The 12,274-nt window shown below is 36.1% G+C and overlaps 1 protein-coding gene across 2 annotated transcripts in view; it reads right to left on the reverse strand.

Annotated features, from left to right (window-relative positions):
- il1rapl1a (interleukin 1 receptor accessory protein-like 1a) overlaps window positions 1–12,274 on the reverse strand; it is a 155,845-nt gene that overhangs the window by 42,114 nt on the left and 101,457 nt on the right. For both annotated transcript variants that reach the window (XM_056465742.1, XM_056465741.1), the window contains exon 6: window positions 8,749–8,823. In XM_056465742.1, coding sequence (XP_056321717.1) covers window positions 8,749–8,823 — 75 coding nt within the window. The remainder of the gene's footprint in view (window positions 1–8,748; window positions 8,824–12,274) is intronic.

Consider the following 12,274-nt stretch of genomic DNA (forward strand, 5'->3'; position numbering starts at 1 on the left):
TTCTGTCTTCTTATGCATGTAACAAAATCAGCTAACTGTATGTTTAAGTGCAGCTGTGCGGGGAGGGATTGATCATGAATGAGAGAACAATAATACAGTTATGTTTTTGGGGATGATTGCTTTATGTAATATTTTAATTGTACACGACCTGACAAAAGTCTAAATATGAAGGTAAAGGCCTCTAGATTACGCTTATTTGACCAAAATAAAATATGATTTTGATCATGCCTTGATTTTTAATTATTTAATTAGGACAGTAAGGTTTGACTTTGCTTAGACAAAAGTCTTTTCACTTAACAGAAATAATGCACAGTATAGAATAGTATAGAAAGTCAAGGTGCAGTATATGTATTCATGTACTGATTGGATACTGATTGGAAAAAATAAACTTTTTAAATAGTAAAAAAGGAGAAATAAACATCTAAGAAAAACATACACGGGAAAAGAATGTTAGTTTGTATGTGAAAATGCATTGCATTTACTAATGCGCTGTATCCGGCTTCTCTGAGACTCCAAACAAAAGTAATGAAGCAATTTTTCACAAAGGGCGCTTGATGCATGTTATCAAGTTGAAAATTTGTTTATAATCAAATCTCGTAAGATTAAAACAAGCAATGGAGTTTCAACCAGATATTTCAATGTTCACTGCTGCATTAAAGCCCTTGGGGACTCAGAACATGAGGGCTAAGATAAACTCCCAATGTATAAAACACAGACAGATAGTCAAGTCTTTCTTGCATTTATTCTTTTCTATCTACTCATCTTGGCTGGTGACTGCATGGAGACACAGGAAGAAAGGTCACCTTTTCTCTTTTCCACGTTGAATGTGAGTCACCCCAGTCTCTTTCTGTCTCTTTTTTTTGTTTCTTTGTTTGTCTGCAATATTTGAGAGTTGCTTGTGTGTGTGTGTACACCTAGGTGTGTGTGTGTGTGTGTGTGTGTGTGTGTGTGTGTGTGTGTGTGTGTGTGTGTGTGTGTGTGTGAATGTTTGTGCCCTGGTTGTCATTAATAATGTTTGGATGTGATGGGTTCACACACAGCACACTCTATTCGTCTCTCTCTATCCTTCACTCATCATCCCATCATCCCATCCTCTCACATCATCATCTGTTCCGCGTCTATGGCAGGAAGCATGAAAAATGATTTTGATAGCTCATCTCTCATAATAAGCATGTTTATAGCAAAGTAATGGCCATATACATCATACATATCACATAGTATTACACAGCGGCATCAACAAATGCTGGAAATAACTAGTATTAGGCCAGCAATATCCTCTTACCTGCTATATACTTAAAAAAACGGTTTAAGTTTGCATGTGTGTGTGTGTGTGCGTGTGTGTCTGTGCGTGTCCAATAAGATTTCTGCAGGAAGTGCTCAGCGAGGAGTGATTCCCTCATGAAATGGTATAAAAGCATTAAATATTCTTGCAGCAGCTCAGAATTCAGTCTCCATCTCTTAGAACCTCCTTGCTTGTCCTTTCATGCTCTTCTTTCCTTCTAAGTCACTCTCTTATTTCCATCTATCACTAAATGTCTTTCATTAGATGTCATCTGCAACCTACACCTGAATGTTAATGTTGTCTTGGTTTACTTTAAATATTTTTGTGCAAAATTAACTAACTATATCAAATTTAATTAATTATAGTGAATAAAGCCTCGCCTATTACAGGAGCCAATCATCGATCGACTAATGTTTCTCCGGGCGAAAAGCTCAGACCAGACGTGTGCTTTTACGACAGTTTTGTGGTCAACAAACACACTGTAACCTCAGCAAATACTTGCTTCACAGACATAAGAAGTATGTCCAGACAAAGCTTGAAATCTGTACTTTCAAATTAACCAAGTGCACTTGAAAACAAAAGATTTTTGGTTTTGTAATCTGTATGAAACACGAGGTACAGTCCATCCTGTCAAACGCACATCACATGGCAGCAATTACTTAAACACCCACAAACTTGTAAACAAAGAGTCGCTGTTATTTCTGGAAGAGATTCACCATCAAGACCAAGTTGTGGATTACTTCAGAAGAGCAGCGTGATCTGCTGAAGCATTATCCAGAGGATGATCATTTGTAGAATGGCCATAAATAAGGTTGATGTCGTGATCTCGCTCTTTTCAAGTGCGCATGTGCATGAGGTTGGGCAAACTGAAAATACGTTGATTTTGTGTGATTCGGATGTTTAGAAATGAAACTTATGAGACAGTTGTTGTTTAATTTTTATTGGTGATTCCAAATGTGAAATCGAAGGTGAAATTCTCCAGTTTTGGAGAATTTGATGTTTCCCCATTCAGACAGACTGCCCGGGAGGCCTTTCAAAGATGGCCACAGAGTGAAATGACTTGCCTTTTAAAGGGACTTTGTCTAGGGTATATTTGATCCATTATTATAAATACAGCAATGGAAAAAAGTAATTAACCACTTAAAATTTCTAAACAATTTATTGTACATCCAGAGAAACTTTCAAATTGGTCTCTTAATTTTTTTTCTGAAGCTGTATATTTATATGTGTAAATTACAATGCAAATACCTGGTAAATACTGCCAATATTGTTTTTGTCATTTTATGGACGTAATTGTCTTTATATTAATTCTGGGGAGACTCCACTCATGATTGTAAAGCACATTGGGTGTATGGCCATACACAATAAATGCGATATATAAATACACATTACTTCCTTATGAAATTAGAGATGTAACAATTCATCTGACTCATGATTTGATACGATTCTTGATATTATTTTCACGACATGATTTAGTCATGATTTTTAAACAAAATTATTTGAAACAAATTTAAGGTGAAGAGCCATTTTTTTTTTAAATGCTACACTTTTTTTTTCTTCAAAATAATACATTTTCTGCCATAACTAAACTGCTATTTTAAAAACAAATTAAAAATAAATAAATAAATAAAACAATACAAACTAAAGAAACTCATTAATATAATATCCCTGTGCTGGGACTTTACATTTTAAAAAAGAAATATCAGCTTAATCAAAATACTGATTATAAAATGACTAATTATATTTATATAGTTATTTTTATAATTATAATTATATAGTAGAATAGAGAGTTGAACATGATTATGAAGGTGAATAATTAATATTACTTGTGTAATTAATTAGTACAAGTATCAGTGTGATACGCTTAAGAAGTGATAATCTTGAACATGTTTAAATATTCAATAATAATGATTTTTAAACTATGCATCAACTAATTTGAAAAGGAGAGGGTAAAATAATCTAATACCTGGTTCTTTAACAGAACAACTTTCACTTTCAGTCTGAAAAACATCTTCACTCTTTCTCTATGAAAACACCGATGCACCGTGTGATCTCCATAGCACTCGTCGGAGCATCCAAGCTGCATATCATCCGGTCCGCTTGGTTTGGCTTATTAATAGTTTTTTTTTGCGTATAGACGTCTGTGATGGTAGTTTTTCACTGTGCTGACAGTTTAAGTGCATCATATTTGTTGTTCTGTTAGTGTAAGTAAACGTCTTTTTGCTGTATTTGCACACAGTTTGTGTTTTATCTGGCAAACTTTACCGCTGTCATTTTACTCTGCCCCGCCCACCTCTTGCTCGCCGCTGATGTGCAGGTAAAGCGAGTTTGCACCTGTAAACACAGCACCCCCTCTGTTCAAATAATGTATTGTGACTCATTCAACATTTCTACTGATTTGAATCGTCACATATTTGAATCGATTTTCAACCGGCTCACGGTGAATCGTTACATCCCATTATGAAATACATTCTTAAATACTAAAATGTCAATAAACGACACTGTTAAACAGCAAGGTTGAATTTTCAACATCTAAAGTCAACAAGATCCCATAATGCAATTCATACTGTAAACTAAAAAAATGTTAAATAAATTACAAAATACAGAACTTGTTAATTAACATATACATTGGGACTATATATGTTGTATAAATAAACGATGGCTGACAAAAAACTGTGCATTTATACAAACATTAAAATTTTCAAAACTACATCCTTATCACTAGGTGTCATTGCCAATCTAAATCGACGTCATTTTTTTTCTGGCCAAAGATTTAATATTACTTTTTCACTCATGTAATTCCATTTAAATTCTCATGATGCTGCAAATTAACCCTGACAACATGACAAAGTTCGACTCCACTGGCTTCTATTATACTCACTCAGCTAAGCTGTCCAAAACGCACACACCGTCAAAGTCTGTAAATTGCTCATCATGTGGTCAGTGTGTGCGTGTGTGTGTATGTGCTTGAGTATGTATGTGTGTGCGTCTCCAGTCGACAAGTGGTGTCCTGCTCTCTCTCTGCTCATTCTGAAGGCAAAACATGGTCAGAGCCGCCACAATATGCTCCAATCTGCTCCTGTTTCCAACATGCTTGGATCCAGAGCCTCCGCCAAACAAACAGACGCAGCTCCATCCACCACACACACACACACACACACACGGTTCACTTCAATGCACACCCTAACAGATGAATGCACATGCGCGAACAAGCACATCTCTGTGCGTTACATATATTAAATCGGACGGTATGCATGTATTAACATGCGCAAGAAGCTCGGATCAACACGCACGCACACACACACACACACACACACGCACAGTGAAATCCAAACGAAGGCCCACTGATGTTTCGGCACCATATGGAGCAGCTATTGTTGGGAGACAACAGCAGATAATTAGCATAGAGGATTTGCATTTATGAGAAAGACTTCCATTCAGCTCGTAAACAACATAACATCATAATGCTGACTATAGCAGCTATCTGTCTAACAGGGGAACTCCTTTCTCAGGCGTTAACACACACACATACTGAAATGCTGCTGCTGAGTTAGCGCATAACTGCGCGTGGCATGAGTTTAAACATTCTCGATGAGTCTCTTTTGGTAACAGTTGGACGTCTTCTCAATAACAGAAACAGATCTTACATTTGCTGAAGCACTTTTGCTTGTGTTTTTTGTTAGTAAATCCATTACAATGTCTCTCCTTTTACTTACACAATTGCTTGGATGCAGCACAGAGACATAAACAACACTGGCTGAGTTCAGAATTGATTAAACCCACTGAGCAGCATACTGACTATACAGTAGGCATATACAGTAGGCTTCAAATGTTCTTGTTGCAATAATTGCTGACACTTTCATCACTATATCATTGAAATATTGACATATACTTCAAAAAAAGGGTTATTAATAAGGTATGATAACCAAAAACTTTTATTTTAATGTTTATAAAGAACACTTTACAACATTTGTCTCAAAGCAAATTCCCGGAGGGCCGCAGCTCTGCACAGTTTTACTCCAACTCTAATCAGACACAGCTGATCCAACTAATGAAGGTGTTCAAGACTACCAGAGACGATTAAGCAGGTGTGAGTTGGAGGTGGTTGGAACTAAACTGTGCAGAGCTGTGGCCCTCCAGGAATTGAGTTTGAGACTACTGCTTTACAATAAGGTCTAATTAATGAACATTATAATGCATTGCCCAAGCAAAACAGTGAGAGATCATTAGTTCCTAGCTTCATTAAATAGAACAGTTATGGCTTTTGATTTTAACAAGTTATAGAATATTAACAAAGAAATTAACATCACTCAAGATTAACACATGCTTTTCTTTACTGTAAAACCCAACAGTCAACTTTATCAAATGTTGTGTAGTTGTGTAGTTAACTCTAAATTTACTGCAAGTTAATTCTACTCATTTGAAAGAGTTTTGAACTCAGTGTTGAAGGTAATGAGTTAATTAAATACTTCACCGTACTTGTATAAATTAGTTTTTTAACTCAAATGGTTTGTAGCAATTGGTTTCCTTAAACAGTTTGAGTTGCCTTAACTTATAGGGTTTTACAGTACTCAGTTGGTTTGAGTTCTCTTCATTTATTGGGTTTTACTGTGCTCAAATTGCTTCATTTACTCAAATGGAAACTCATTAGGATTTGTTTTTGAACTTAAATGGTTTGTTGCAATCGGTTTCCTCAAATGGTTTGAGTTACCTTAACTTTTGGGTTTTACATTGTAGTAGTCAGTTTAGCTTACATAACTAATGTGTTAACAAACAATAGGCCTACAGAGAAACAAAAACAACTTCGGTTAATATCTCAGGCCTGTTGTAGGCCAGATTAACATACAAAAATGTTTATGTTTGAAAATAAATAGTGTATTAAGTCTTGATGAATACCATTGTGAATACAACAAACAGAATATTCTACGAAAAATCTGAAGTGCCCACACAATATAATGCATGTTCCTAATCACAATATATTGTATTATTGAATATCGCCACATGTATGCCATACAGAAATTGAGAAAAATACAGCACAAGGTGTTGAGAGAAAGTGTATGAGTTTAGGTAAATCCTGCCCACTGTTTATATGCACTTTCTGCTATTGCCCTAAAACCTGAATCAGTAACAAATCAAATTTCCGCTGTAAAGAAGTGCAGGGTGCAGCAGTGCACCACAATTGGGAATAGTATTTTGGGACTGTGGAAGCAATTGGCTCTTCAAAATGCCAAAAGTGCATTCGACTGCACCAAACACCTGGATAAATGCCCGGTTTTAACACTCTTCTGCATAATTTCATCATTATTTGATGAATTAACTCCTGCCATGATCAATAGAAAATGTTCATAAACATCTCTCTAAAGTAGTACTCCATTTACTGGCAGGTTTCCGGAAGTGATAATATGCCAAACTAAACCTTACTGTCAGCGCTATCTGATGCGAGCTTTAATTGCATAAAACAGCACTGACTTTAGTAAAAACGCCACATCAAATTATGCATTAAATACATTGCTGTTGTTCCAAATTTGGGATTATTTTTTAAATGAATTAATCCTGTTTTTCAGCAAGGATACATTAAATTGATCAAAAGTTATATTAAAAAGACATTGAGCTCTATTTTAACGATCTAGGCACAAAGTCTAAAGCGCATTGCGCAAAAGCATTAAGGGCGTGTTCGAATCCAATTTTGCTATTTTAAGGATGAAAAAAATACGCTCTGCGCCCTGGTGAATGGTCTAACAAGGTTGTGCTTATTCTCTTAATGAGTTATGGGTGTACTTTGAGCATAACATACATTAAACCAATCAGAGTCTCATTTCCCATTGCCTTTAAGCGCTAGTTGTGTCGCGCCATGGGGCATTTGCTATTTACATGGTGGACTTTATAAGTGGAAAAACTGAAAGCTTCACTAGCGAGAAAACAGTTAACAGACCATCTGCAGTGCAAGGATAAATAATGAGCCTTCTCCATCCGGCCTCTTTACTTTGTCTTGTTATTTTTTTTTTACTCTTATCCAAACACACACCCAATTCTTATGCCCCATATGATGATGTATACATCTCCAAAGCCTGACAGGTGAAAAATATAAACTTGTTTTTAAAACAAATATAAGTATGCATATAATAATTAATACAGATAATAATAATATTACACAAATGCAAATTGTCATGAATGAACTGAATAAAGCCCCATCACCAACATAACTATTGCGCCCTGCACTGGACTTTAGACCAGGTTTCAGTTGGTCAAGGGTGGGGTCTATTTCAGATCCTCAAAATAGCAACACACCAACAATGCGCCTTAACACACCTCCTTTCTAGACTGGCACACCCATGAGTCCACAAACTGGCGCAAATGGATTTGCTATTCAAACAACCTGATGCAAAATGTGAAAATTAGGGTTGTGCTGGTCTGAAAATAGCAACAAATCTACCCAGGTGTTTGATAGGGCCCATAATGTTATACAATTAAGAACATGTTTTTAACGTTTCCTAAAAACGTCAACTGCTTTTGCACAAACATATTATGCGGCACAGCTGAGAAATCATTTCAGAATGATTTAAAAAATATATATTTTAATTATTACACTCGAGCATAAAATAATGATATCAACAAATTCAAATGTGCTATTACAAGAAAAAATAAAAAATCAATTTTAAATTGAATAAATGCAGTTTTAAAAAATAAATGTCTTTTTTGGTATCAAATGTTCCAAAGAAATCTTTAATCTCTATAGAAAATGTCCATTGCACAAAAGGCTGTTTATAGTGGACACTGAAAGCTTCTTTGCAGAACCACAAACGATTCATCTATGTCTTCAGAGTTTAATTCATGGCATCGCCTTTAATTTTAAGAGTGTAAGAGGCTTCTTTCAAAAATAATGACAAAATACTGAAGGATACTGATACAGTATATATCGCATAGCAGAAGCAGCATGCGTCACTGGTACCCCTTCAACATGCCCTCGGCACCTGGTTATTTTGAGAAGCCAATGATGTGACAGACTCGGGATTTCATTCAGAAACACTTCAGCTTAAATGCCACAACACTTTGAATTAGCCTGAATGTTTAATTCACAGAGCTTTCCAGCACTTTTCAGAATCAAATACATAATCATTTTCATTTTGGCAGACCCATTGTAAAAATTTAATCAGCCATTCAAATCATGTGGAGAAAAAAACATGATTGATATCACCTCCAGTATTTTTGTCACCCTGGAAAATAGAAGGTCAAGTCGAGTGCAGTGCATCATGGGATGCAATATTCCACGCAGTGTGCTCTGGCTATATATTGTGCATTTTAACAAATGCAGTAGGTCATCCGGGTAATCCATGCATTCAGGAAATTTGCATACTCTGCACAGCAAACACATCACATCCTGCGTTCTTTCAAAAAATAGTACATGCCACGGCGAACACCCCTCCTCACCACAAACACACACATACACAAGCGGAAGCTGTGCTTACCGAGCTGCACGTCCATGGCGAGGAGCTTGTTTTCAGAGGGAAACAGAATCCTGGGGGGCTCTTCAGTCAGAGGAGCTGAAACAAACACACACACATACACACACAGAGCGTTATTTTTACTAAGTGACATCAAGCACCTCTGATGAAGCACACACTCTCTACCTCTCTCTGCCCACACGTTCGTGATTGGATGAGTAAACTCCAGCATCTCGCCATCAACATCTCAGCGAGAATTGTCTTGGTCTCCCCAGTGCTCTCATTTCTATTCTTCTTGACTTTTCTTTTTTTCCCATCCTTCAATTCCCCTCTCTCTCTCTTTCTTTCCTTTTCTCTCTCTCTCTCCAGATCTTCCTCTCCCCATGTGGGCACGATGCTCTAAATTCCAGCTCATTTCCTTCGAGTCAGAGGTGTGTACGTGTCTCTCTCCTTGGTGATTACGCTGACTGTGTTTGTTCACTTGGCTTTTGTCAAGCACAGGATTTGAGCTGGTAATACCACACACACACACACCATGACTGCATACGTGTGCGTTTGCATTCGGCTTTATGTAACTCTTAAAACTCGAGGATGTATATTTGTGTGTGTTTGTCGAGGCTCTAGATTGGTTCTGGGCTGCGACAGTGTATGTGTGTGTGTGTGTGACGTGGGGGTGCACTTAATAGACAGCGGGCTGGTGGAAGTTTAAGCCGCGCGATCGCTCATCCAAAATCCAATTTTCACTCGGCAGAGGAAAGCGCACTGGCCCCTCCCGATGGATTATTCCGGGTGACTGACGGATAGCAAACAGCAAATTAATGAATTACGCTTCCGGAATATACACATCTCGCTGCTGACCCATGCTGCACATTTCTCTGTTAAAGTTATAGAGGGAAATGCACACATTAGTTCCTTGGAAGACCTGGAAGGTATGGCTAAAAACATCAATCGCGGTATGAGAACACCAGTAGGCCTATGCTAGATCACAGACAATTCAACGAGAAGTACTAAATACGGTAGTGAATGAAAATGCATAATAAAGTGATGTAAACACTTTATAGATTTGTTGTTAAGTGATACTGTATTTTCTTGAATATCAGTAGGCCCACACGGAATCTGCACGCACAGAAATCTGCAGATTTCCGCCAATTTTTGGCACATCATTGAGTCTAATTATTTACTTGTGTAAATGTGTGTAATTTTATATTTATTTAGTTTTTAAATTAATTTCTGTAATATTATTGACTAATATGAAGATGTTTATTTGATTATTTACAATACAGTTTGTAAAGTAATATGTTCTGTCTTTTAGTAGTGATATTACATGAGAGACTTGCTTTGTTTATCAAATGAGAGGTTCTAGATGGATTTGCATTGTAAACATTAAATAAAAGTTAAAAAGCTATTAATTTTTATTTTATAGATTAAGTTTTTAGTTACGACACTCCCAAAAAAATTCTGCATAAATCTACATATTTTTTACAAATTTTTTCGCCCAAATTGCAAAAAAAAAAAGGCTGCAGTTTCTGTCTGGCCCAAAATATCAGTAGCATTTTTTTTTCATTCATCTAAAACACACTGAGAAAAAAATCCTTGGATTTACTAAAAATTTTTAAGCTAAGTGGTTTTAAACCATTTATTTGGGCTTAATTTAAGCAAACAAATTAAGTTGAACTACTAAATTCAACACATTTAAATTGTTTGCAACAATTTTGCAGACATCATTTTTTTCAGAGCATAATGGGATATTTCAAAGTGGATTACATAACGCAATTAAATACACTTAAAGTAAGTGTGAACTGGACGTTGCTGAGGAAATTGTAGTATTTTAATGTAGTTCCAAGTGAAACTGAATATTGTGTAGGGAGTAGGCATGGGCTGGTGTATGATTCTGACGGTATGTTAACCTTGGATAAAAATATCACAGTTTCACAGTATGTCGTGATTACTATTCTAAAGTATGTTCCTCTTTTAAATGTCAGGGTAGAAAACAACAACTTTTTTCCTTGTTGAATACAATAAATTTAATTTTAATAAACATTTAAAATATTTGGAAACAGTAAACATGCCAGACTAAATAATTCAAATAAATCATTGATCTCTGCTGTCTTTATTAGTTTCAAAAACACTGATTATTTTACGTCTTTGGAGATCTTTCTTTTCTTTGAATATAAAGTACAGCTACTCCGATCTATAGCAGTGTTTCTCAAGCACGTTCCTGGAGGACCACCAACGGTGCATGTTTTGGATGTCTCCTTTGTCTGTCACACCCATTACAGGCCTTTTAGTCTCTGCTAATGAGCTGATAATCTGAATCAGGTGTGTTTGGTTAAGGAGACATGGAAATGTGCAGAGCTGGTGGTCCTCCAGGAACGTGCTTGAGAAACACTACTCTATAGCATGCTTGGATGTTGGTTTATAAGTGATTTGTTTTCAGATGTTTGCTGAATCATGGCCTGACCAATAGCTTTTGATGTGCTTTGACAGTTTCCCTAAAAACGAAATAAAATAGTCGTGAAAACACATAAAGAATTAAATATACTGTAGGAAAAATTTGGCGAATTTAAATCTTTGACTTTTCCAAACCGCGGTAAACCTTGAAACCGTTTATAGTGCCATGCCTAGTAGGGGGTGCTGCTTTCTTTTTGTGCATCATTCCCTCATAGCACAGTAATGGTAAGAGGGGCGTGGTTAAGTTTATTGTGTCTAAAGTCATAAAAACTGACGTTAACAGAAGGACTGCCACTCCAAATGCGAAAGCAAATGGGCTTTGATTGAAGATTACAAACTTTTTTTTTTCAGTGGAATAATTTCATAGATTATTTGTTCACCGCCAGCAAAACAGACATTTTCATTTTTGATTTCACACAAACTACCTCGAATCTTTAGCAACCCGATGTAATTCGCTATCCTCCTCCTCAATTATTATTAAAAGTAAAACATCATAGTATTCCTAGTATTCCTTTGTTTTCTTAATATATTTTTTGGTACAAAATGTATAGGGTCACAATTGACCCGAGGTACAGTATGTAATGGTGTAAGGACATTTTTGCTGCGCAACAATTATTAAATATCTGATGACTCAATTCACCTGTATTTCTCAAGATGGCAATGTTTGATACACAATGAGGATCTGATATTTCTCAGCATTACCAGGCATACAAATAGAGTACGTAAAAGTAAATCATGACACTTGAAATGGCTTGAACAGCTTTACTAAAGAGCAAATACTATATGAGGTGCCAGTATCACATGATGATGGATTTGGTGAATAAATCAGTTGTCAAAAAAAAATGTTTTAATACATCGAAAATGATACTTTTGAGAATATGGTTGTCATGTTGATCCAGTATGCAAACACACATGCTGCTGGTTTCAGCTCCACTTAAAATAAATTTGTTTCGACTTGACGCTGATGATATTAATGAATTTTACAATAATTAGCAATTGTTTTTTACTTACATTAAAATAATTCTGCTCTGTTGTGAACTCTCTTAATTTTAAATAATTTGTTATGAAGGCTGCTACTTTTAAGGCTGGAAGAGCAATC

Source organism: Danio aesculapii, chromosome 9, assembly GCF_903798145.1.
Source record: "Danio aesculapii chromosome 9, fDanAes4.1, whole genome shotgun sequence".
Lineage (NCBI taxonomy): Eukaryota > Metazoa > Chordata > Actinopteri > Cypriniformes > Danionidae > Danio > Danio aesculapii.